This window comes from Triticum urartu, chromosome 3, assembly GCF_003073215.2.
Source record: "Triticum urartu cultivar G1812 chromosome 3, Tu2.1, whole genome shotgun sequence".
Classification (NCBI taxonomy): Eukaryota; Viridiplantae; Streptophyta; class Magnoliopsida; order Poales; family Poaceae; genus Triticum; species Triticum urartu.
This window is the reverse complement of record NC_053024.1, coordinates 214,384,352-214,411,664: the sequence shown is the minus strand read 5'-3', so window position 1 is coordinate 214,411,664 and position 27,313 is coordinate 214,384,352. Positions and strand designations below refer to the sequence as shown.

Below are 27,313 nucleotides of genomic sequence, written 5' to 3'. Positions count from 1 at the left end.
TAATTCTCCAAGTCCTTCCACTAAAGTTGCCAAGCTTATATGCGTTCCTAAAAATAAGGGTGAATCCCCTAGTAAGGATGCGGATATCAAATCTATAAGTATTCATCCCAATCTTTTTGCTATCATTAAGGAACCATTTTTTACGAATGAATTTTTTGATCTTGTGCCTAGAAGTTTGATAATTAATAAAAAGAAATAAATTCCTAAAGATGGTAGATGCCTCATTGAAGAATTGCCCACCAAAGATGGCAATACCTAGATCTATTCTTGCTTGTTATGCCTAGCTAGGGGCGTTAAACGATAGCGCTTGTTGGGAGGCAACCCAATTTTATTTTTATTCCTTGCTTTTTACTCCTGTTTAGTAATAAATAATTTATCTAGCCTCTGTTTTGGTTGTGTTTTTTGTGTTTAATTAGTGTTTGTGCCAAGTAGAACCGTTGGGAAGACTTGGGGAAAGTCTTGTTGAACTTGCTGTAAAAAAAACAGAAACTTTAGTGCTCACGAGAACTGCTGTCATTTTTATTTGGAACGTGCTATTTAGTTAATTCTTTTTGTAGATGATTAATAGATAAATTCCTCACGTCCAGAAATTTATTGAATTTTGGGGGTTCCAGATCTTGCGCTAGCTATAGATTACTACAGACTGTTCTGTTTTTGACAGATTCTATTTTTCGTGTGTTGTTTGCTTATTTTGATGAATCTATGGCTAGTAAAATAGTTTATAAACCATAGAGAAGTTGGAATACAGTAGGTATAACACCAATATAAATAAAGAATGAGTTCATTACAGTACATTGAAGTGGTCTTTTATTTTCTTTTGCTAACAGAGCTCACGAGATTTTCTACTTTAAGTTTTGTGTTGTGAAGTTTTCAAGTTTTGGGTAAAGATTTGATGGATTATGGAACAGTGAGTGGCAAGAGCCTAAGCTTGGGGATGCCCATGGCACCCCCAAGATGATCTAAGGACACCTAAAAGCCAAAGCTTGGGGATGCCCCGGAAGGCATCCCCTCTTTCGTCTACTTCTATCGGTAACTTTACTTGGAGCTATATTTTTATTCGCCACATGATATGTGTTTTGCTTGGAGCGTCTTGTATTATTTGAGTCTTTGCTTGTTAGTTTACCACAATCATCCTTGCTGTACACACCTTTTGAGAGAGACATACATGATTTGGAATTTGTTAGAATACTCTATGTGCTTCGCTTATATCTTTTGAGTTATATAATTTTGCTCTAGTACTTCACTTATATCTTTTAAGCACGGTGGTGGATTTGTTTTATAGAAACTATTGATCTCTCATGCTTCACTTAGATTATTTTGAGAGTCTTAATAGCATGGTAATTTTCTTAAAATCCTAATATGCTTGGTATACAAGATTAATAATAAAACTTTCTTATGAGTGTGTTGAATACTATGATAAGTTTGATACTTGATAATTGTTTTGAGATATGGAGATGGTGATATTAAAGTCATGCTAGTTGAGTAGTTGTGAATTTGATAAATACTTGTGTTGAAGCTTGAGATTCCCGTAGCATGCACGTATGGTGAACCGTTATGTGATGAGGTCGGAGCATGATTTATTTTTTGATTGCCTTCCTTATGAGTGGCAGTCGGGGACAAGCGATGGTCTTTTCCTACCAATCTACCCCCCTAGGAGCATGCGCGTAATACTTTGCTTTGATAACTTGTAGATTTTTGCAATAAGTATATGAGTTCTTTATGACTAATGTTGAGTCCATGGATTATACGCACTCTCACCCTTCCACCTTTGCTAGCCTCTCTAATACCGCGCACCTTTCGCCGGTATCATACACCCACCATATACATTCCTCAAAACAGCCACCATACCTACCTATTATGGCATTTCCATAGCCATTCCGAGATATATTGCCATGAAACTTTCCACCGTTCCGTTATCAAGTTGTAATTGTTGAGTTGTAAGAAAAATAGAAGTGTGATGATCATCATTATTAGAGCATTGTCCCAGTGAGGAAAGGATGATGGAGACTATGATTCCCCCACAAGTCGGGATGAGACTCCGGACAAAAAATAAAAGAGGCCAAAGAAGCCTAAAAAAGAGGCCATAAAAAAGGAGAAAATGCCCAAATAATAAAAAATGAGAGAAGGGACAATGTTACTATCCTTTTACCACACTTGTGCTTCAAAGTAGCACCATGATCTTCATAGTAGAGAGTCTCTCATGTTATCACTTTCATATACTAGTGGGAATATTTCATTATAGAACTTGGCTTGTATATTCCAATGACGGGCTTCCTCAAAATGCCCTAGGTCTTCATGAGCAAGCAAGTTGGATGCACACCCACTTAGTTTCTTTTTGAGATTTCATATACTTATAGCTCTAGTGCATCCATTGCATGGCAATCCCTACTCACTCACATTGATATCTATTGATGGGAATCTCCATAGCCCGTTGATACGCCTAGTTGATGTGAGACTATCTTCTCCCTTTTTGTCTTCTCCACAACCACCACTCTATTCCACCTATAGTGCTATATCCATGGCTCACGCTCATGTATTGCGTGAAGATTGAAAAAGTTTTGAGAATGTCAAAAGTATGAAACAATTGCTTGGCTTGTCATCGGGGTTGTGCATGATTTAAATATTTTGTGTCGTGAAGACAGAGCATAGCCAGACTATATGATTTTGTAGGGATAACTTTCTTTAGCCATGTTATTTTGAGAAGACATAATTGCTTTGTTAGTATGCATGAAGTATTATTATTTTTATGTCAATATGAACTTTTGTCTTGAATCTTTCGGATCTGAATATTCATACCACAATTAAGAAGAATTACATTAAAATTATGCCAAGTAGCACTCCGCATCAAAAATTCTGCTTTTATCATTTACCTACTCGAGGACGAGCAGGAATTAAGCTTGGGGATGCTTGATACGTCTCCAACGTATCTATAATTTTTGATTGCTCCATGCTATATTATCTACTGTTTTGGACATTATTGGGCTTTCTTATCCAGTTTTATATTATTTTTGGGACTAACCTATTAACCGGAGGCCCAGCCCAGAATTGCTGTTTTTTTGCCTGTTTTAGGGTTTCGAAGAAAAGGAATATCAAACGGAGTCCAAACGGAATGAAACCTTCGGGAACGTGATTTTCTCAACGAACAAGACCAGAGAGACTTGGACCCTACGTCAAGAAAGGAAACAGGAGGCCACGAGGTAGGGGGCGCGCCTGCCTACCCCAGGCGCGCCCTCCACCCTCGTGGGGCCCTTGTTGCTCCACCGACATACTCCTTCCTCCTATATATACCTACGTACCCCCAAACGATCAGATACGGAGCCAAAAACCTAATTCCACCGCCGCAACTTTCTGTATCCACGAGATCCCATCTTGGGGCATGTTCCGGAGCTCCACCGGAGGGGGCATCGATCACGGAGGGCTTCTACATCAACACCATAGCCTCTCCGATGAAGTGTGAGTAGTTTACCTCAGACCTATGGGTCCATAGTTAGTAGCTAGATGGCTTCTTCTCTCTTTTTGGATCTCAATACAATGTTCTCTCCCTCTCTTGTGGAGAACTATTCGATGTAATCTTCTTTTTGCGGTGTGTTTGTTGAGACCGATGAATTATGGGTTTATGATCAAGTCTATCTATGAATAACATTTGAATCTTCTCTGAATTCTTTTATGTATGGTTGGTTATCTTTTCAATTCTCTTTGAATTATCAGTTTGGTTTGGCCTACTAGATTGATCTTTCTTGCAATGGGAGAAGTGCTTAGCTTTGGGTTCAATCTTGTGGTGTCCTTTCCCAGTGACAGTAGGGGCAGCAAGGCACGTATTGTATTGTTGCCATCGAGGATAACAAGATGTTTTTTTTCATATTGCATGAGTTTATCCCTCTACATCATGTCATCTTGCTTAAGGCGTTACTCTGTTTTTAACTTAATACTCTAGATGCATGCTGGATAGCGGTCGATGAGTGGAGTAATAGTAGTAGATGCAGGCAGGCAGGAGTCGGTCTACTTGTCTCGGACGTGATGCCTATATACATGATCATACCTAGATATTCTCATAACTATGCTCAATTTTGTCAATTGCTCAACAGTAATTTGTTCACCCACCGTAGAATACTTATGCTCTCGAGAGATGCCACTAGTGAAACCTATGGCCCCGGGTCTATCTTTATCATATTGATCTCCTACTACTTAGTTATTTCCTTTGCTATTTACTTTGCCTTTATTTTACTTTGCATCTTTATCATAAAAATACCAAAAATATTATCTTATCATATCTATCAGATCTCACTCTCATAAGTGGCCTTATAGGGATTGACAACCAATATTTGCGTTGGTTGCGAGGATTTATTTGTTTTGTGCAGATGCGAGGGACTCGCGCGTAGCCTCCTACTGGATTGATACCTTGGTTCTCAAAAACTGAGGGAAATACTTACGCTACTTTGCTTCATCATCCCTTCCTCTTCGGGGAAAACCAAGGCAGTGCTCAAGAGGTAGCAACGCTTAATTGGAATTTCACAAAGCACATACCTTGATAAAGTTTTGAAGAAGTTCAAAATGGATCAAGCTAAGAAAGGGTTCTTGTCTGTTTTACAAGGTGTGAAGTTGAGTAAGACTCAATGCCCGGCCACTGTAGGAGATAGAGAGAAAATGAAAAAGTGTTCCCTATGCTTCATCCATTGGTTCTATTATGTATGCAATGTTGTGCACCAGACCTGATGTGTGCCTTGCTATTAGTTTAGCAGGGAGGTACCAAAGTAATCCGGGAGTGGATCACTGGACAACGGTCAAGAACATCCTGAAATACCTGAAAAGGACAAAGATATGTTTCTCGTTTATGGAGGTGACAAAGAGCTCATCGTAAATGGTTACGTCGATGCAAGCTTTGACACTGATCCGGACGATTCTAAATCGCAAACCAGATACGTGTCTATATTGAACGGTGGAGTTGTCAGTTGGAGCAGTTCTAAACAAAGCGTCGTGGCGGGATCTACGTATGAAGCGGAGTACATAGCTACTTCGAAAGCAGCAAATGAAGGAGTCTGGATGAAGGAGTTCATATCCGATCTAGGTGTCATACCTAGTCCATCGGGTCCAATGAAAATCTTTTGTGACAATACTAGTGCAATTGCCTTGGCAAAGGAATCCAGATTTCACAAGAGAACCAAACACATCAAGAGACGCTTCAATTCCATCCGCGATCAAGTCCAGGTGGGAGACATAGATATTTGCAAGATACATACAGATCTGAATGTTGTAGACCCGTTGACTAAGCCTCTCTCATGAGCAAAACATGATCAACACCAAGGCTCCATGGGTGTTAGAATCATTACTGTGTAATCTAGATTATTGACTCTAGTGCAAGTGGGAGACTGAAGGAAATATGCCCTAGAGGCAATAATAAAGTTATTATTTATTTCCTTATTTCATGATAAATGTTTATTATTCAAGTTAGAATTGTATTAATCGGAAACATAATACATGTGTGAATACATAGACAAACATAGTGTCACTAGTGTGCCTCTACTTGACAAGCTCATTGATCAAAGACGGTTAAGTTTCCTAACCATATACATGAGTTGTCGTTTGATCAATGGGATCACATCATTAGGAGAAAGATGTGATTGACTTGACCCATTCTGTTAGCTTAGCACTTGATCGTTTTTGTTTACTGCTATTGCTTTCTTCATGACTTATACATGTTCTTAGGACTATGAGATTATGCAACTCCCGAATACCAGAGGAACACTTTGTGTGCTACCAAACGTCACAACGTAACTGGGTGATTATAAAGGTGCTCTACAGGTGTCTCTGATGGTACTTATTGAGTTGGCATAGATCAAGATTAGGATTTGTCACTCCGATTGTCGGAGAGGTATCTCTGGGCCCTCTCGGTAATGCACATCACTATAAGCCTTGCAAGCAATGAAACTAATGAGTTAGTTGTGGGATGATGCATTACGGAAACGAGTAAAGAGACTTGCCGGTAACGAGATTGAGCTAGGTATTGAGATACCGACGATCGAATCTCGGGCAAGTAACATACCGATGGCAAAGGGAACAACGTATGTTGTTATGCGGTTTGACCGATAAAGATCTTCATAGAATATGTAGGAGCCAATATTAGCATCCAGGTTCCGCTATTAGTTATTGACCAGAGACATGTCTCGGTCATGTCTACATAATTCTCGAACCCGTAGGGTCCGCACGCTTAACGTTCGGTGACGATCGATATTATGAGTTTATGTGATTTGATGTACCGACGGTAGTTCGGAGTCCCGGATGTGATCACGGACATGACGAGGAGTCTCGAAATGGTCGAGACATAAAGATTGATATATTGGACGACTATATTCGGATACCGAAAGTGTTCCGGGTGATTTCGGAGAAAACGGGAGTGCCGGAGGGTTACGAGAACCCCCCGGGAGAAGTAATGGGCCACATGGGCCTTAGTAGAGACAGAGAGAGGTCCGGCCAGGGCAGGCCGTGTGCCCCCTCCCCCTATGGTCTGAATTGGACTAGGGAAGGGGAGCAGCGCCCCCCTTTCCTTCTCCATCCCCTCCTTTCTTTCCCCCTCCTAGTAGGAGTAGGAAAGGGGAGTCCTACTCCTACTAGGAGGAGGACTCCTCCTCCTGGCGCGCCCTGCAAGGGCCGGCCGGCCTCCCCCTTGCTCCTTTATATACGGGTGCAGGGGGCACCCTAGGACACACAAGTTGATTGTTCTAAGCCATGTGTGGTGCCCCCTCCATCATAATCCACCTCAATCATATCGTAGCGGTGCTTAGGCGAAGCCCTGCGTCGGTAGCAACATCATCACCGTCATCACGCTGTCGTGCTGACGGAACTCTCCTATGAAGCTCTACTGGATCGGAGTTCGTGGGACGGCATCGAGCTGAACGTGTGCTGAACTCGGAGGTGCCGTACGTTCGGTACTTGGATCGGTCGGATCGTGAAGACATTCGACTACATCAACCGCGTTCTCATAACGCTTCCACTTACGGTCTACGAGGGTACGTGGACAATACTCTCCCCTCTCGTTGCTATGCATCACCATGATCTTGCGTGTGCGTAGGATTTTTTTTTGAAATTACTACATTCCCCAACAAAGATTACCAGCACTAGCATTATCTTGAGCATCTTGTGGATGTTGAACAAAGGGACCTAGAAAGACATGTTGATTAGGATGAGAATGTGCTTTCTCGGGAATGGGGTGGGGATTTCCATTGGCTGAGATGGGGCCTTCATATGGAGGACCTTCGCCAATTGGTTTTTGATGTACAATAACCACATGAAAGGACCAGGATTCACCAAGAAAGCTTTCAGTGCATGATAACAATACTAGCGGGTATATCCATTAGCTCTTAAACCTTCACTTTAATCATAATCCCTGCCTCACTACTTCTCCTTTCATCCCAAGCTAGCAGGATAGCAAAGGACTTGACTGCATTATGGATTTCAATCAAGTTATGCAGATCTACATGGAAAACCGCAACGAAGAGCCAAGATTCTCTACTAGGATGAAACTTCCTCCAATTTTTCCTTCATCATGCTTCTCAACAACTATGAAAATGTCATCATATCAATGCAGACTGTTGGCTACAAGACCATCACGGACGAAAATGCTTTGAAACTAAACAAAGGCCCGCCCCATGGGACACTTCACAGTCTTATGAAACCCAACCCTCTTATGCATAGTGATGAACCCGAAGAGAATTTCTCTTACATTGGCAACATAAACTTGCCCTTCTAGCATGGGGAGGAATGAAGCAATCGCCAGGGTTTCATGTCGCCTATGAATGTGCCCGCAAACCACATGGACGCGCGCCGGACGGTCTTCAACTTGCACATCTTGATGGTTGTCAAGGAGAAAGGGGGAGGATCGAAAGGGAAGTTAGACACGGCTGGCTGAGAGTGGTGATTGTCGTCTGCAGCTTGTGGTTGGAGCGGCGGAGTAGGGGCAAGGCCGCGGAGGAGGCAGGGTGGTGCTCAAATGGGAAGCAGGGGGTATGAAGAACGTTTGTAGAATGAGCCCTACTGAGTAAATGTTGAGCCTTTGATCTTGAGAAATCCGCCACCAGACAGAATTCATTTAGTTTCCTTCCTTCGATGAAGTTTACCGGAATGCCAAACTTCTTCCAGATCAAGTCCTCGAAAGACAATCCTTGTTCGAACTTTAGGTCAGAAAGCGCCATCATTTGGGAGAGTGGTCGATGCAGCCGGGATGGCCGGTAGCGATATGGTGGCCGCCATGTCCTGAGTGGACCACGGTGGTGGAGATGGCGTTGGCCGCCGCGACCGAAGCGGCCTACGGCGGGGCTATGGGAAGAGCGGCAATACTAGATAATGTCAAGTTGTCAACTAGTGTCTCGTGGGCGTTGTTCATGTAGGAATCGCCACGTACCTAACATTACTCTTAGTGCAGCTGGTCTGGCAACTTTTTTTATTTGAAAAAATATGCTTGTATTCAAATCATGACATAATACAAAGTTCTTAACCCGATCAAGCACACCCTAACACACGTGTAAAATACTAGAATAAGAGAGACCACCCTAAAACAACCAACAAAACGCGAAGACCTCCGAAGCTCTGTGTCATCATCCCTGAACCTTGCGAGGAGACCCCTGAATACAATAATCTGCATTCAGACCCAAGCAGGTCCTCATATTCAACCATGACATAATAACTGCCATGCTGCTCCCCCACTTTTTTGCTTCGGTGCCAAAAAGACAAGGACACACATGTGCATCCAACACGCCTGCACGAGCCTTCGCTGTCTGTGGCTTTGAGTACCACTATATGTGCCCCTTCCGGATGGAAGAGAACTAGGATCCGGTGGCGCCACGGCCGGGCCAACTTCCCGGGCAAAGCGGGACATTCCTCACGCAACAGCACAAAGAAGAAGAAAGAACAACAACAGAAAATCATTCCGACGAGGAAGAAGAATCTTCTTCTCCACACAACCACCACCCATCCAAGAACATCTGAGAAATTATAATTCAGTACACATCTCTGACCCCTCTCTGAGGTGATCCATATAGATGTTGAAACGTGCGTGGGATTGGAACAGTGTACAACCACATGAGGCAATGTGGAGTCCCAATCTAGTGCACAGGGGCACTGTTCAAAAAACACATGAGGCAATGGTGTTTGCTATACATAGTGTATGCTCCTTGCGTCCCAAAATAAATGTTAGTATAAAGTTGTACTAAGTTTGAGACACTTATTTTGAGACGAAGGAGTGTTATATGATAGTACAACCTAAACATCCTACTACACAGTCTGTTGTCTAAAAATGTACAGGAGAACTCCTTCCCCCTCTCATAGCAATAGGCCGAGCTCCTGTTCTTTCCAGGCAAAGTGGATAACCAATTCTACAATTTGAAAAGCGCAGAGCACTTGAATTTTGCTCGAGTTCCTACAACTTCTGATCCATGCCAAAAACCACAGAACCTGCACAAGACAAAGAGAAAAAGGGGGAGCAAGTAGTAAGTACAGGAGCAGCAGCAGTAGGCAGCAGTTTTTTCCTTTGTCATGGTCAGTGTTAATGTCAGTGTTAGGACTGCAAGTTAACTTGGATACCTAGAGTTGGCAGTAGGACGGCGAGAGTTGCAACGCCCACCACTTTGATGGGTATTCCGGTGAGCACCATGTCCTTGATGGTGATGTAGCCGGTGCCGAACCCGACGACGTTGGGCGGCGAGGCGGTGGGCAGCAGGTAGGACAGCTGCGCGCCGACCGTACCGGGGACCATGAGCAGCAGCGGGTGCACGCCGATGGTGTTTCCCAGCTCCGCCAGCAGCGGCAGGACCAGGGTGGTGGCCGCGTCGTCTGACGTGAACTCCGTGATGACGGCGCTGAAGACGCACGCCACGGGCGCGATCACCAGCGGCGGCGCGCCCCTCAGGAATCCCAGCCCCTCCGAGAGTATGTCCGTCAGGCCGCTCGCCTTGAAGCCCTCGGCGATGGCGAAACCCGCGCCGAGGAGGAGGATGATGTTCCACTGCAGCTTCCGGCACTTGCCCCAGTCCATGAGCTTCTCGCCGCCGCCCTTGCCGTTGGGGATTATGAAGAGCAGAGTGGTCATCATGATCTGCATTAGTAAGACGATACAGCATATCCAGTGAGCACGTGCCACATATTTGTCTGGTCAAAACTCGAAAACTGCATGCAGGATCATGCATCGGTGCTCTTACGGTGACTGTTCCATCCCCGACTTTGCCGTGGAAGAGGACTCCCCACCCAGGGATGTCGTTCGTCAGGCTTCTCGTCATCCACAGCACAATTAGGCCCTGCACCAATTCATTTTCACTTCGTTTATTTTTGCTCAATAAGACAACCATAATGGCGTGTTAATTTTTTGGTTCAGAACTTGAGGTACAATACAAACAGATTGTAGAAACATACTCCAAAAACGGCTAGAACCATCTTCTCTGCAAAAGCCATTGGACCTGCGGAGAAGAAAGCAGAACAGCCATCAGATAACAGGTTAATAATAAGTTTAACACTGACCAGAAAGCCAAAGAGTTGACCACTGACCAGAACATGTGAAGCAACATGGTTTGACCAAGCTAGAAAAGAAAGAGAGAGCACGTACCAAGCAAGCTGAGCTCCCTCCTGAGATGGGTCCTGTCGAGGTAAGCCGACAGCGCTCTTCCGGTGTTGCTGGAGCAGTACATGAGGCAGAGCGTGACCCAGAGCGCCGCGAACAGTACAAGCGCGACGGGGAAGCCGAAGGACATCCAGGAGCTAAAGGTGATGGGCCGCTGCTCGGGGAAGTAGGTGGACCACATCCCCACCAGGATGATGTTGGCGCCCGTGCCCGTCAGCGTCGACATCCCGCCGATGGTGGACGCGTACATGACGCCGAGCACCACCGCCTTGGAGAACCGCCGGACCTCGTGCGCGTCGGCGGACGAGGACGCCGCCTGGCCGCGCGGGAACCGCTGCAGGATCCCCGTCGCCACCGGCATCATCATGACGGTGCAGGGCGTGTTGTGAATCCACATGCTGATGAACATGGTGGTGCCGCAGATGCCCAGCAGCAGCAGCGGCGGCCTCACCGGGTCCCCGCAGAAGAGCGACGTGATCTGCATGCGCGTTATACAACCTTTATTATTAGTTCGTTTTTCTTCAAGTAATCGTTCGTTCGACGATCGATCGATCGAGCGTGCGTACGTTGAGGGCGAGGCGGCGGTGGATGTTGTAGTGCTCGATGGCGAGCGCCAGGATGAAGCTACCGAGGACGAGGGAGATGACGTCGTCCATGTAGGCCTTGGCGACGGCGTCCGAGGAGGAGATGCCGAACGCCGGGAAGAGGAACAGCGGCGCCATGGACGCCACGCCGAGCGGCACGGCGTCGGTGAGCCACCAGATGAACACCCACGCCAGCACGCCCAGCATGTTGCGCGCCGCGGCGCGCCCGTGGCCGAAGTCCACGAATGCGCAGATGAGCGCCGACGCCAGCGGCCCCGCCGCGATCGCGAGGTACTTGTTGGCGAGCAGCGACGCCAGGGCCGAGCACGAGCGCCCGTCCGTCCTGCCGTCGTCATGCAGAGGCAGCAGCGGCGTCGACACGTCCTCCATCGAGCTCTCCCACTGCTGGCTGCACCGCCGATCCATGCGCCGACCGATCGCTCGATGGAAATGCACTTTCGCGTTCTCGGTCGGTTCTGTTGCTTGCCGCCTCTTGATGTCCAAAAAGGTTTGGGTAGTCTTTCTTATAGGCGCGGCGCGGCGCGGGAACACAACTCAACTCTGTTCGGACAACTCAAATGTTGTTATCACGCACAGTGCTGGTTTACAAGTACTGTAGTCAAAATGGCGAGCAACTGTGATAGGCTCATACAAGGCGCCACGTCGGACGCAATATTCAAGTGGCTAGAGAAGAGCCCGGCTTGTCTGCTCCCTCCTTATGCTTCCATCGATGCTCCCACTTCATTTTATGGTTTTTTTTTCTTTCTAATCTAATCATCCCCTGATTTTAAAGGCGCGGGGCTAGGCCTTATTTTGTTCCAATCAAATCAAGCCACGTACGCGGAAGCACGGATGGGCACACGCCGGTGGAGCAGGCAAGTCTCGTCCAATTTTCTCTGGCGCCTAGCAAGAGCAGGTTCTGTCAGGCAGCCGCCGCGCTCGTTCCCTCTCTCTCTCTCTTTCTCTCGCTCTCGATGAACTCACAAGAGACAGTGGTTTTGCGCAGCGCACAACTTGCTGCTTTTCCCGTTTTCTCTTCCTCTTATTCAGTAAGGCAACAACTGTCTCGACCGATTCGCACGCCACAACCCCGTTCCTTCGAACGTGCCATCCCACGTTCACGAAGAGGGCGTGCTCACCGCGGTCACCTCCTACTCCTACTCGCGCACGGCACGCACAAACCACGGCCATGCACCTTATTACATGCAAAGCAAAGCTAAAGAACCGGGGAAACCGGCTCAACTATGATCGGTTCAGGGTTTAACTAACATTGGCTCCCTACACCCTTGTGACGCCTGGATAATTAGACTACAGTAATTCCACGCTAATGATGCCACATCACCTCGGTTACTGTTACTAATCTCGCGATGGTTCAAAAACGGTTCGAATTCAAATTTAAAATCAAGTCAAACAATTAAAGTTTTCAAAAGTCAAAACTAAAATGTTCTTAATGTGGCAAATAAATCATGGATATTATTGATGGAGTAACAACATCTTTATAAAATATTTAAATACCCTAAAGTGATTAAAACAACATCAAAACAATTAGTTATACTCCTAATATATTTTACCAAATACTAAACTATTTTTATTCTGAGGTAAAACTTCTTAGAACAGTGGATTAATTTGACACACTATTTTTGGAGCTATTTTCATATTTTACTAAACCAAAAATATAGTGCAACTAAAATAAAACAGAAAGAAAATGAGAAAACAACAACAAAAGAAAAATAAAAGCCCCACCCCTCGCTGGGCCTCGGCCCAGCTGGCCACGGGGCTAGCCAGGCCGCCCAGCCGGCCCACTTGGCCCGGCCCCCCCACTCACTCCCTTATCCCCTCGCAACCGGAAACCCTAGCCCGATCCACCACCACTCCTCCTCGCCTCCTTCCCACGATCCAATCTGGATCGGGGACGAGACCCCCACTCGCCCCACCCCGCTCGCCCCCCCTCGCTCCCCCCGATCTGGATCGGGGGAAAAGGCGCCCCGACGCCGCTCGACACCCCCCCGCTGCCGTCGCGCACCATGGCGCCTCCGCCCTCGGCGTCGAACCCCGACGCCGCCCGGTTCTGCCTCGCCGTCGCCGCCGCCGCACTGCCCCACGTCTCCCGCCGTCGCCAGCGCCATCCTCCTCAAAGCCGCCGTCCTGCGTGGATCTGGACTGGGCCGTCGACACCCCACGTCTCCCGTCGCCTTCCCGACCCCGTCTTCCTCCCTCGACGGCCTGCATCCACTCCGACGTCGTCGTCCCCGTCCTCCTCCACGACTCCCACTCCCCCGTCCCTGCTCCTCGATGTGAGCTCCGCCTCGCCCCTCCCCTCCTCTCTGTCCCGCACTCCGTCGCGTGCACCGCGCGACCCGGCCGCGCCCGACGCATGCTCGCCGCGGCTGGCTTCCCGCCCCGCCCGTGGTCTTGCTCCCCTGCTTGCCCGCCGCACCGCTCGCGCGTCCTCTGACCCGATGCGGCCGCGCCCTGGCCGTGCTTGCGCGTGCCCCCGCGCCGGCCCGCGCCCTCTTGGCCTCGCCTCTGCCACCCCGCGCTGTGGCCTCGTGCTCGCCTGCGCGCCCTTCCCCGCTTGCCTCCCGTCCCCGCGTGCCACTGCGTGTTGGCCAGTGCCCGCCGCTGCCATCCCGCCGGCGTCCCCCTCCGGCGAGCAACCGCGCCGTGCCGTCCCCTCGCCTTGGTCGTTGCTCGGGCTGCGGTCGTGCCCGCAGCAACCGTTCGGGCTATGCCCGATAACCGCGTGCCCGCTAAGGCCTCCCCAGGCCTATGACATGTGGGGCCCTGCCCCCAGAATGTTTTAATAAAAAAGGAATTAAAAAATAAAATAATTAAATAAACAATAATAATTAAATTAATGAATTAATTAAGCTAATTAATCATAATTAGATTAACCTAATTAACTAATTAGTTTAAATAAACAGTACTTAGATTAGTTAAACACTAATTAGGCTAAACAATCAATGACATGCGGGACCCACACATAGTTGACCGAGTCAACTACTCAGTTGACTGCTGATGTCAGCATGATGTCATGCTGACGTCATCTTTTACTATTCTGGATAATGTTAAATTAAATAATTAATTCCGAAAATTAATAAAACTTCAGAAAATCATTTTAAAATAAACCGTAGCTCGGATCGAAAAACTTTGTACATGAAAGTTGCTCAGAATGATGAGACGAACCCGGATACGCAGCCCGTTCGTCCGCCACGGCACCCCTACATGTCAAACTCGCAACTTTCCCCCTCCGGCTCCTTTTGCCCGAAAACACGAAAACACCGGGGATACTTTCCCGGATGTTATCCCCCTTCACCGGTATCACTACTACCGCGTTAGGGGGCCTCCTAACGTCGTTACTTGTCATGTCATGCATCACTATGGCATATGCTGCTTATATATTTATTGTTTCTCCCCCCTCTTCTCTCGATAGACACCGAGGACCGACGGCCGGCTGGCTACCCACAGTACGACTTACGGTGGTTGACGACCCCTCTCTCTTGCCAGAGCACCAGGCAAGCCCCCCCCTTTGATCACCAGATATCGCCTACTCTCTTCTATACTGCTTGCATTAGAGTAGTGTAGCATGATACTGCTTTCCGTTATTCCTATCTTGATGCATAGCCTATCCTTGTAACTACTGTTGTTACCTTACCTGCAATCCTACATGCTTAGTATGGGATGCTAGTGTTTCATCAGTGGCCTACACTCTTGTCCGTCTGCCATGCTATACCACTGGGCCGTGATCACTTCGGGAGGTGACCACGGGCATATACAATATACTTTACACAGTTACCTTACCTGTGATACTATTCGGAGATGGGGGCTGAAGGGGCAGGTGGCTCCATCCCGGTAGAGGTGGGCCTGGGTTCCCGACGGCCCCCGACTGTTACTTTGAGGCGGAGCGACAGGGCAGGTTGAGACCACCTAGGAGAGAGGTGGGCCTGGCCCTGGTCGGCGTTCGCGGATACTTAACACGTTTAACGAGATCTTGGTATTTGATCTGAGTCTGGCCACTCGCTTATACGCACTAACCATCTACGCGGGGACAGCTATGGGCACTCGACGTCGTGGTATCAGCCGAAGCCTTTGTGACGTCAGCGACTGAGTGGCGCACGTCAGTTACCCCTGCACCATAGGATTTAGACCGGCGTGCTGACCTATCTGTTGTGCCTAGGTAGGGCTGCGACGTGTTGATCTTCCGAGGCCGGGCATGACCCAGGAAAAGTGTGTCCGGCCAAATGGGATCGAGCGTGTTGGGTTTATGTGGTGCACCCCTGCAGGGAAGTTAATCTATTCGAATAGCCGTGATCTTCGGTAACAGGACGACTTGGAGTTGTACCTTGACCTTATGATAACTAGAACCGGATACTTAATAAAACACACCCTTCCAAGTGCCAGATACAACCGGTGATCGCTCTCTCACAGGGCGACGAGGGGAGGATCATCGGTTAGGGTTATGCTATGCGATGCTACTTGGAGGACTTCAGTCTATTCTCTTCTACATGCTGCAAGATGGAGGTGGCCAGAAGCGTAGTCTTCGACAGGATTAGCTATCCCCCTCTTATTCTGGCTTTCTGCAGTTCGGTCCATCGATATGGCCCTTTACACATTTACCCATGCATATGTAGTGTAGCTCCTTGCTTGCGAGTACTTTGGATGAGTACTCACGGTTGCTTTCTCCTTCCTTTCCCTCTATCCCTTCTACCTGGTTGTCGCAACCAGATGTTCGAGACCAGGAGCCAGACGCCACCGTCGACGACAACTCCTACTACACTGGAGGTGCCTACTACTACGTGCTGCCCGCTGACGACGACCAGGAGTTGTTTAGGAGGATCCCAGGCAGGAGGCCTGCACCTCTTTCGATCTGTATCCCAGTTTGTGCTAGCCTTCTTAAGGCAAACTTGTTTAACTTATGTCTGTACTCAGATATTGTTGCTTCCGCTGACTCGTCTATGATCGAGCTCTTGTATTCGAGCCCTCGAGGCCCCTGGCTTGTAATATGATGCTTGTATGACTTACTTTATTTGTAGAGTTGTGTTGTGATATCTTTCCGTGAGTCCCTGATCTTGATCGTACATGTTTGCATGTATGATTAGTGTACGATTGAATCGGGGGCGTCACAACCCTGAACCACTACTGGATTTGAACCACACCAATTTCTTCTCGGAGTTCGTGAAACTTGACACGCTCGAGTGCCTTCGTCAGGATGTCGGCGAGCTGTCCACTGGTGCCGATGAACTCAACCTCAACACGCCCGTCTTCAACACATTCGCGCAGGAAGTGAAACCTTGTGTCGATGTGCTTACTGTGATCATGGAAGACGGGGTTCTTGCTGAGGGAGATAGCTGCCTTGTTGTCGATCTTTAGCATGACATGTTCGGCCTCTTCGTTTTTCATGTCACCGAGCAGCCGCGCGAGCCACACGCCCTGGCAGGCCGCCGTTGCGGCGGTGATGTACTCTGCTTCGCAGGTGGACAGGGCCACCACTCGCTGCTTGTGTGATTGCCAGCTGATCAGACTCCGGCCGAGGAAGAAGAGGACGCCGGTCGTGCTCTTGCGGGTGTCGACGTCGCCAGCCATGTCGCTGTCGCTGAAGCCCACCAGAGTTGCCTCGGCCGCCCCTCTGGCGTAGAAGTAGCCGTAGTGCTGTGTCCCGGCTACGTACCTGATGATTTGTTTGACGGCGGCGAGGTGCTCCGTCGTCGGGGCCTCCATGAACCGGCTCACATAGCCGACAGAGTACGCTATGTCTGGGCGCGTGTGCACCAGGTAGCGAAGTGCACCAACGACGCTCCGGTACGCCGTCTCATCCGTGGCTAGTGCAGAGCTCACCCTGCTGAGCTTGAAGCAAGCTTCCATGGGGGTATGAGCAGGGTTGCACCCCACCAGGCCAGCCTTCTCGATGATCTTGCCGGCGTACGCTGCCTGGTTGAGGGAGATGCCGTTCGCCGTCTGCTTTACCTCGATGCCAAGGTAGAAGCTCAATAAGCCCAGGTCGTTCATGCGAAATTGCTTCTGCATCTCCTCCTTGAACTTGCTGATCTCGTCGTCGTTGTTCCCTGTGATGATGAGGTCGTCCACGTACACGCCGACGAGCAGGCGTGCTGTTCTGTTCCCGCGTCCATAGACTGCATGCTCCGACGGGCTCCTGGTGAACCCGAGTCCGAGGAGGCAGCGGTCCAGCTTGGCGTTCCACGCCTGCGGAGCTTGTCGCAGACCGTACAGAGCTTTGTCCAGACGGAGCACCTTGTGTTCTTCCCCGTCGATGGCGTAGCCCGGTGGCTGCGTCACGTACACTTCCTCCTTCAGATCGCCGTTGAGGGAGGCGCTCTTCACGTCCATGTGGTGGACACGCCAGCCCTCGTGCGCGGCGAGGGCGACTAGTAGGCGAACGGATTCGAGGCGTGCCACGGGAGCGAACACCTCCTCAAAGTCGACGCCCTGCTTCTGGACGACCCCCTTGGCCACCAAGCGCGCCTTGTGCTTCTGGACGTTGCCGCTGGCGTCGTGCTTGAGCTTATACACCCACTTGAGCCCAATGGCCTTGTGGCCTGCAGGCAGCTCAGTGAGCCGCCAGGTCTTGTTGGCGATGATCGATGCCATCTCCTCGTCCATGGCGCGGCGCCATGTTCCTTCTTCCTCTGCTTCTGCAAAGGTCCTGGGCTCGTCGATCTCGCCAAGATAGAGCTCGTCCTCGTGGGCCAGCATGACGTAGTCCTCGTACTGCCGGTTCGGCTGCACGATCCCGTCGCGGGCGCGAGTCGTCATGCGATGTTGTTGGTGTTGTGGCTCTTCATAGTGCTCTTCAGTGTCGCCGGCGGGCTCGGCCGCGGCGACTGGACTTGTAGGGGTGGCGCGTTGCGGGCCGGGGGAGCCCGTGCCGCCCGTGCTCTCCTCCTGTGGCGCCTCAGAGTCTGCCGCGGCGTTCTTCTTCAGTGACGCTGTGGCATCGTCAGGTTCTGTGTTCGCTAGAGGACGCGACGTCGTACGCATCACGGTGTAGGAGAAAGTGTCGACGATGAACTCCACTCCTGCTGGTGCCGCATCGTTCGCCTCCCAGTCCCACCATGCGCCCTCGTCGAAAATCACGTCGCGAGAGACGTGCACACAGTTGCGGGCTGGGTCGTAGACGCGGTACGCCGCCGTCCCTGGTTCGTACCCGAGGAGGATCATCGGCGTGCTCCGATCATCCAACTTCGCGGCATGGGGTTTCACCACCTTGACATGGGCGACACAGCCGAACACATGTAAGTGGCTCACATCGGGCTTGTGACTGTGCCATACCTCGTAGGGTGTCCTGCCGTCGACGCTCTTCGTCGGTGATCTGTTGAGGAGGTACACGGCGGTGGTGACCGCCTCCCCCCAAAACCGCGCCGGAACCCCCCTCGCCTTCATCAAGCTCCTCGCGGCGGCGACGATCGTCTGATTACGCCGCTCCACCACCCCATTTTGTTGCGGTGAGTAGGGCGCCGTCAGCTGGCGCCCCATGCCCTCCTCGGCGCAGAACGTGGTGAACGTGGCGGACGTGAACTCCCCTCCACGGTCCGTGCGGAGCAGGCGCAGCTTCCGCCCAGTTTCCACCTCAGCTCCGGCCTTGAAGTGCTTGATCGCCATCGCGGCTTCGTCTTTAGTGGTGAGGAGCGTGAGCCACATGTAGCGGCTCAGATCATCGACGAGAAGGAGGAAGTAGCGCTTGCCCCCGGCCGTGGCCGGCGCTATCGGGCCGCACAGATCACCGTGGACCAGGTCCAGCGGGTCATCTGCTCGCCACTTCGCCGCTTGCGGGAATAGAGCCCTCCTTTGCTTCCCCGCCAAGCAGCTGTCGCAGAGCTGCTGGGCGTGCTCGATCACCGGCAGACCCCGCACCATGTCGTGCCACGAGAGCCTTCGGAGCGCGTCGAAGTTGAGATGCCCGAAGTGTTCATGCCATCTCCAGGCATGCTCCCCGGCATGCGCGGCGAGGCAGACCGGCTGGGTGGCGTCGAGGGTGACCACATACAGGCGGTTCCGGGCGCGTTCGACTCGGATGAGGAGTCGCTGCTGCTGGTCGCGCAGGCACAGAACGCCATGCTCGATGAGGACCTGGCAGCCGTTCTCGTCGAGCTGGCCGAGGCTGATGATGTTGCTGCGGAGGCGGGGTATGTAATACACATCAGTCAGGGCTCGATGCTCACCGTTGCGGCATGCGAAGATGATCGTGCCGCGTCCTTGGATCTCCACGACGGATCCATCCCCAAACTTGACTGTGCCCGCAATGCCGGTGTCGAGCTCGGAGAACACGCCCTTGACGCCGGTCATGTGGTTGCTGGCTCCTGTGTCGAGGAACCAGACGTCGTCGGCGTGGGCCTCCCTGGAAAGGAAGGCCTGGTCCTCGACCAGCGTCACGCTTGTGGGCGCGCCCGTAGCCCGCCCGCTCGTCGGGGCGTCACCGTGCGCCGCCTGAGCCGCGTCCGGCAGCTGCACCGTGGCCATCAGCAGTGCGGGTCCCCACTCGTGGAGGGTGCAGGCCCTCGCCAGCAGGAGCCCCGCGTCGTCGTCGTCGATCCTGGCAAGGTTCGCCCTCGGTTGGAGCTGTGGTTGGGCCGTCGGTGGCTGCGCCGACGTCGGCTGGCCCTGGCCCTTTCGCTCCCGTCGTGGTTCCTTGCAGTCCCTGGAGAAATGCCCGAGCTTGTTACAGTTGTAGCATTTCACCTTCGTCATGTCGCGCCCCCGGCGCTGTCCGTTGCCGCCTTCCTGCGGCTTGCCCTGACGTTGACCGCCGCCCGATGAGCCTTGCCCCTGCTCCAGGTGGCCCTTTCGGGCGTTCCACTCCTGTTCCGTGAGCAGGAGCTGCTCGCCGTGGCCTTTTGCGTCGACGCCGTAGCATTCTTCGATGGAGCGGAGGCGGCCGACGAGCTCCTCCACTGTCAGGTTCCTGAGGTCGAGGAGGGTCTCGATGGCGCAGGCGATCTGCGTGTATCGGGCCGGCACGACACGCAGAAACTTCTGCACCACACGCACCTCCTCCACGTTGTCGCCCAGCGACCGAAGATTGTTGACGAGGGTGGTGATGCGCATGGCGAACCCGTCCAGGGTTTCTCCGTCCCTGAACGTGATCTGCTCGAAGTCAGACCAGAGACGCTGCGCCGTGGCCTCTCGGACGCGGGTGACGCCCATCCGCATCGTGCGCACAGCCTCCCAGGCCTCGTAGGCGGAGTTCTTGACGGCGAGAACGCCGTGCATCTCCGGGGGCACAACCCGGATCAACGCGGCGAGCGCCGCCATGTCCTCACGGTCAGTGACCATACCTTCGCCAAGCATGGCCTCCCAGAGGCCCTGCGCCGCAGGTTGATCTGCGTGACCAACGTCCACTCGATGTAGTTCGTGGAGGTCAGGGTAGGGTAGACGATCGTGTCGCCGTGACCGGCGGCCTCCCGGATCACGCGCTCGTGGACGACCACCTCGCCCGCGTTCCTCCTGACGCGACTGCGCCCGCGGCTCCGGCCCCGCGTCTCAGTGCGCGCCTGTGGCGTTGCCTCCCCGCCGTGTGCCTGGGCAGCTGTGGCTACAGCCTCATCGGCGGCGGCCTCTCTGCTGCCCGCCATGGTCCCTCGTCGACGGTGGCTCTGATACCAATTGTCAGGCAGCCGCCGCGCTCGTTCCCTCTCTCTCTCTTTCTCTCGCTCTCGATGAACTCACAAGAGACAGTGGTTTTGCGCAGCGCACAACTTGCTGCTTTTCCCGTTTTCTCTTCCTCTTATTCAGTAAGGCAACAACTGTCCCGACCGATTTGCACGCCACAACCCCGTTCCTTCGAACGTGCCATCCCACGTTCACGAAGAGGGCGTGCTCACCGCGGTCACCTCCTACTCCTACTCGCGCACGGCACGCACAAACCACGGCCATGCACCTTATTACATGCAAAGCAAAGCTAAAGAACCGGGGAAACCGGCTCAACTACGATCGGTTCAGGGTTTAACTAACAGGTTCCAGCTGGGATGTTTCTGCTGCGATGACGCGTCATGCAAGGCGCCACGTCAGATGCAAGTTAGTACTGGGACGGGCTGAGCTTTTTCGCTGGCGCCTATCCAGAATCCCAAGTTCCAGATCGCTACCCGTTGGACTAGTTAAGAGATCGGTTACTGTGTGGCAATGATGAGGACCGAGCACGCAGTCGATTTGGCGCCCAGATAAGCACGATCGGGCGTGAGTAGACGGATAAGACTCCAACCGAGGTCACGGCCATTTGTGTTAAAATCAGCCCTTGAGGGCCTCAAGAGCTGGCGGCGGTTGGTGCACGAGGCGACCAGCCGGCGCCCGGCCTTGCCGTCCTGACGGCGACGAGCCGACAAGTTGCTCCACTGTACGGTGAGATCTTATCCGGACATGTCAACGTTCACGATCGATACGACCATTTTTAATCCCCTTCTTGTCATGCATGTTGCAGCATTCCGCGCACGCTATGACGTAGGTTCCGTGTTGTCTGCTTCTCTTCCACGGCTCCATCGTCGACGTTTCGCTGAGCCAGGTCGTTTCCCCTCTTTGGTGAGGTTTTGCATCACCCCGCGAGGACTCAGGGGCCTATATGTGTGAGAAATCGACTGCTTGGAAAACAAAATTCAGGCAACTAATGTTTAGGAAATGTGGATAAAAATTAGTGCACGTCCGTACCCATCCAAACGCCCACTTTCGTTGGGCCACGAAGGCTTGTGGCTGGTCTCGAGATGACCTTTGCCGGCCGGCTAGGCCCCACTGCTCCGGGCCCTGCTGGTGCTGGCTGCTGGTGGTCGGATAAGCCCAGCCGACGGAACAAGGTTGCCAAGTATTTTCTTCTCCCTTCCCCGTTAATGCAGTCGCCAAGCGAGCTTAAGGTGGCGCCTCCCTGAGATGCAGCCCGCGCCCGCGCCCGCACGGCAGATCTTTGCAAGCAATCTTATGTTACTTGTCGTGCGTCATTTTTTTTTTCTTGAATATGCATGAGTGTGCGTATTATATTATAAAGAAGGAATCAGGGTAAAAAGCCCGTCCACATTAGTGTTACTTTTCTTTTTTTCGCGAATACGCAGAGGATGCGTATCTTTGCATTGATAGAAGAAGAGTCAAACAACAAGGGATTACATAGGCTCACTAAGCCATGTACACACGGGGGCATGGAAGTGAACTAGAAGTAGAACAGACCTGCGGGTGCTCAGCCCCACTAGCCTACAAAGCTATCTCTCGGGGATTATGTTGTGCAGTCCAGTGGCGCCAGCCTTGGCCCATATGCGCGCCCATCTCTGATGATGTCGGAGAGCCAGGAGGTGGAGGGCTGCTCGCCAACAAATATGCAAGCGTTTCGGTGTTTCCAGATCCACCACGCGGTAAGGATGATCAGGGAAGCCATGCCCTTGCGAGCCGGGGAAGGTGAGCGGTTGCAGAACGTCTCCCACTAAGTGTAGAAGTCAGTGTCGCAGTCCGGGATGTCAGCCGTGGAGCGAAACCAGCTTAGGATCTCGTGCCAGATTTGTCGCGAGAAAGAGCAGCCTGCGAGGAGGTGTTGCATGGTCTCCTTCTCTTGGTCACAGAAGGCGCAGAGGTCCTCGTGTGGTAGGCCATGTCTAGCGAGACGCTCGGCTGTCCAGCAACGGTCTTGTAGAGCCAGCCAGATGAAGAATTTCACGTGAAGAGGAGCCCACGGTTTCCAAGTTAGCTGCCAATGTGGGTCCTTGCAGGCACCATGGAAGAGCGCCTGGTAGCAGGAGCTTGCCGAGTAGATGGAGGAGGAGGTCCAGCGCCATCGCAGAGAGTCAGGCGAATCCGAGAGGGCGACGTGACGCACGCAGCGCCAGAGGTCGACGTATTGGACCAGAGCGGCGGGTCCCAAAGCGCCCTGGATGTCGCGGACCCAGGAGCGTTGAAGAAGTCCATCATGGACGGTGCGGGCCTTGCGCCGCCTCCGGGTCACGCGCGCGAGGACGAGCGGCGCAATCTCGGCGACGGATCTGCCATTGATCCAGTGATCGTTCCAGAACATGCAAGTGTGGCCGTCGCCAAGCGTCCAGGTCGTAGAAGCACGGAAGATGGCGGCGACTGCGGGGTCATGAGGGATGTGCAGGTGGCTCCATGGTCGCGTCGGGTCGGTGTACTTGAGCCATAGCCAACGGGTTCGCGGCGCAATGCCAGCGCGCTACAGATCACGGACGCCGAGGCCGCCAAGGGAGAGAGGGCGGCACACTCTCTGCCAATTGACCGAGCATGGTCCACCAGAGGCATCTTTACTTCCCGCCCAAAGAAAGCTGCGGATGATGCGGTTGGCCATCTTGAGGATGGAGGAGTTGAAGGCGGTGGCGGTAAGGAAGTGCGTGGGGATAGCACTTAAGACATGACGGAAAAGGGCGAGCCAGTCACCAAGGGAGAGGAGCGAGGCCCGCTAAGTGGAGAGCTTGCGCTCTAGCTTGTGGACGATCGGCATGAGGCTCGTAGTAGACGGCTTGCGGATGGACAAGGGGAGTCCCAAATATTGGATTGGGAATTGCTTCACCGGGCATTGCATCTCGGAAGCGGTAGTCGGGATGTCCTCGTCGTTGCATTGGATGGGGGTGGCCGAGCACTTTGCGGTAGTTAGTCTGCAACCCAGAGGCAACCCCAAAGACCCAAAGAAGCTTGCGGACGGCCGAGATGTCATGATGGTCAGGGCGTCAAAAGATGACGACGTCGTCGGCGTAGAGGGAGATCCTGGAAGCCGTGTGCCGCATGGTTAGCCGCTGGATGAGGCCAAGCTCGACGGCCCGGATGAGCATAGAGTTGAGGACGTCGATGACGAGGGTGAAAAGCATCGGGGACACCGGGTTGCCTTGACGGAGGCCACAGGCATGATCGATCAGGGGGCCCGGGTGGTCGTTGAGCATGACACGAGTGGAGGCGGTGGATAGACGTATCGAGATCCAGTCGCACCAGCGTTGGCCGAACCCAAGGTGTTGAAGGGTCTCGAGGAGAAAGGGCCACGAGACATTGTCGAAGGCACGCGCGATGTCAAGCTCCAGAAGCATGCGGGGCACCTTGAGATCGTGGAGGAGACGCGCAGTCTGCTGGACAAGCAGGAAGTTGTCATGGATGCATCTGCCGGCGATGAAAGCACTCTGGTTCGTCGAAACCATGGCCCCAAGCCGAGGGGCGAGCCGCAGGGACAACACCTTTGCAAATAGCTTTGCAATGAGGTGGATGAGGCTTATGGGGCGGTAGTCGGATAAGGCAGCGGCGTCCGGCCGCTTGGGCAGAAGGGTGAGGAGCGCTTCATTTAGTTTTTGGAACCCACGCCCATTGGCGGTGTACAGCTTGTCGAAAGCCTCGCAGATGTCGCGCTTGATGATGCCCCAACAGGCACAAAGGAACTCGGCCATGAATCCATCCGGGCCGGGAGCCTTTCCGGTCGGTAAGATTTTAACGGCCCGCCAAATCTCCTCCTCAGAGAAAGGCTCTTCCAGGTCAGATAGGTCGAAAGTTGCCGCGTGCAGGAGGGACTGGTCCAGGGAGAAGGCGCGCTCATTCGATGAGCCAAGGACACCGGAGAAGTAGTCGAAGGCCGCCTCGGCCATGGCGGCGTGCTCGGTGACCAGATGGCCGTCGACGCGGAGGGAGGAGATCAGTGTGCGCTGCTTCCGGCACGAGGCATGAACACTGAGGTAGGAGAGTGGGGAGTTGCGGAGCCAAGATATGCGTGATCGCTGGCGCTTGATGGATCACTCGAGGGAAGCCAACCCTAGGTATGCGCCTTTGAGCTTGCACCTGAGCCACGTCTCGGACGGGGAAAGCGGCCGGAAATCCTGTGCGGCGTCGAGGCGGGCAATCAACTCATGCGCGACTAGCAACTGCAAAGAGACGCCACCAATAGTAAGCGCGCTCCAGCGCTGAAGGTGCCGCGCCGTGGCCTTAAGGCGAGCCACCAGGCGTCGGAAGGGGTCTGTCTCCGGGGCGGTCGAATTCCAGGCCTCCGAGACCGTGTCATGGAATCCTTCGAGCTTCGGCTAGAAACTCTCGAAGTGGAAACGGCGCGCCGCGGTGGGGCGAGCGGCGCAATCAACAACCAACGGGAAGTGGTCGGACGCCGCGGAAGAGAGGCAGTGCAAGAGGCAATGCAGGTGGGCGATCTCCCATCCGGACATGCAAAGAATCCGGTCATTCCGCACGAGGGTAGGCGTATCACGTTCACTGGACCAAGTGTAGCGGCGACCGTGCATGTACATGTCGCGGAGCTCCTCATCGGCAATGAAGCGCCGGAATCTACTCATTACACGGTGGTTCAGGGTCGGGGTATTCTTGTCAGCGGCCGAAGCAATCATATTGAAGTCGCCGCCGAGGAGCCAAGGCCCGATGCGCGCCTCGCGCACCTCCTGGAGGTCGGCAAGAAATTCTAGCTTGGCCTCGTCGTCTTGAGGGCCGTAGACACCTGTGAGCCACCAATGGCCGGTGCCATCAACAGGGGTGACCAGGGCGGTAATATGGTGCTCGCCAATGAGGGGATTAGAAAGGGAGACGTGGGATCTGCGCCATGCAAGGAGCACGCCACCGCGAGTGCCCACGGCGGGAAGGAAGAAGAAGTCCTCATAGAGAGAGCCGAGGGTATCGAGAACAATCGAATCCGAGACATGTGCAAGCTTAGTCTCCTGCAAGCACACGATAGAGGGGGCGGCAGCGGAAATCACACTGCGGACGGCCGTCCATTTGGCCCTGGAGTTGAGGCCGCGGACATTCCAAAAAATGATTTTGGGGTTGCAATCCATTAAAGAAAAATGGGGGGGGGGCCTTGGGAGACATGGGGCAAGCTATCTATGCTAAGCCTCGACTAGGCGAGGCGCTGCGCGGGTGCACGAGGCCTCCTCCAATGCACGTCCAGGGAGGTTCCAACCAAAGAAATCCGCAAACGCCTCGAGCACATCCTCCGCCAAAGGTTTCTCGAACAGGTGAGCGTATTTGTCGAGTGTGTCCCGCGGGATGGGCGCGCTGTCATCCTTGATCAGCCCCAGGCGGCGAAGAAGAACCCGTTTGGCTTTCATCTCTGAGTCAAGGCCCTGGTCAGCCTTGGCAATCTGGAAACTCCGACGGGGGGTAAAGTTCGCGGGCAGCTCGCGGCGACGGCGGCGCGGTGGCGCCGTGAGGATGGGCTGGGAGCGGACGGAGATCACGTCCACGAACACAGCCAGGGAGTTGGAGCTGCTGTCTGCAGTGGCATGCACGGCGACAGAGGATGCGGCACCAGGTGACGAGAGGGAGGCCGACGCGCAACTGGGATCCAAGGCAGGCGAACGGTCGTGCATGGGAGAGACATCTGGGGGCGGGCCACATGCAGCCAATGAGGCGATCGGGGCGCGCGGGGGATCCGCGGGGCCCGCCGAGGCGGCGTTGTCGGCATGTGAGGGGCCAGGAGAATCTGCAGCTGGAGCAGGGAATGCGTCGGGCTCGGTCACCGGGATAAGCGAGTTCGTCGGTTGGCCGAGCAACGGATCCGAGGCCGCGACCAGATCGCAGGTGGGGCCAGGTGAAGATACGCCTGCATGTGTGTCGGCAGCTGCCCGTTGGGCGGAAGGCACAAGAAACGGTGCAGGCGCATCCGCCGTGGCAGGGACGACATGCAGGGGTGGGGCCACAGGATCAGGGAGCATGGGCGGGGTCGCGTGGTCCGCGCTGGGGGATAGGCAACGACCACGGGGGGGGGGGGGGACTGGGTCGTCCACGCCGTTCAAACCCGAGGCGGGCCGAGGCACCAGGGGGGCCAACACAGGCTCGACAGCTGGCGGCGGGACACGCGCAGTCTGCGAGTCATGGTGGGCCAGAGGTGATGCAGGGACAGCGGGCGCGCCCAATCGCAGGCGGGCGAAGACCCGCGTGACGTCGGCCACGGCACCGGGGTGGGCCCCGAGGATGCCAACCCAGAACCGGCATGGCGGGGGCGCATGCGCACGGCGTCGTCGTCGTCGGCGGCCACAACCATCACCCGACGGGCGAGCCGCGCTGCAGCAAGCCGGGGGGAACACGTGGTGCTGCGGCCAGCTTGGGGGGAGCGGTGGGGAGTCCGGCGCATGGTCGAGGTCATCGGACTCCGGCGGCTGGGGCGATGGCAGCGGCGGCCGGCGGAAGTCGACGCATTCCGTGACGTGAATGCGAACAG

General features: G+C 53.2%; 1 protein-coding gene across 1 annotated transcript; it reads right to left on the bottom strand.

The window, feature by feature from the left end:
* Positions 1-8,964: 8,964 nt before the first annotated feature.
* Positions 8,965-11,702, bottom strand: LOC125543653 (tonoplast dicarboxylate transporter-like). The gene is made up of 6 exons (XM_048707070.1): positions 11,170-11,702; positions 10,589-11,081; positions 10,399-10,442; positions 10,188-10,283; positions 9,574-10,084; positions 8,965-9,444 (listed from the first exon to the last, which is right to left on the bottom strand). The coding sequence occupies exons 1-6, from the start codon at positions 11,611-11,613 to the stop codon at positions 9,410-9,412; spliced, it is 1,623 nt and encodes a 540-aa protein (XP_048563027.1). The 5' UTR covers positions 11,614-11,702; the 3' UTR covers positions 8,965-9,409.
* Between the last annotated feature and the right edge of the window lie 15,611 nt (positions 11,703-27,313).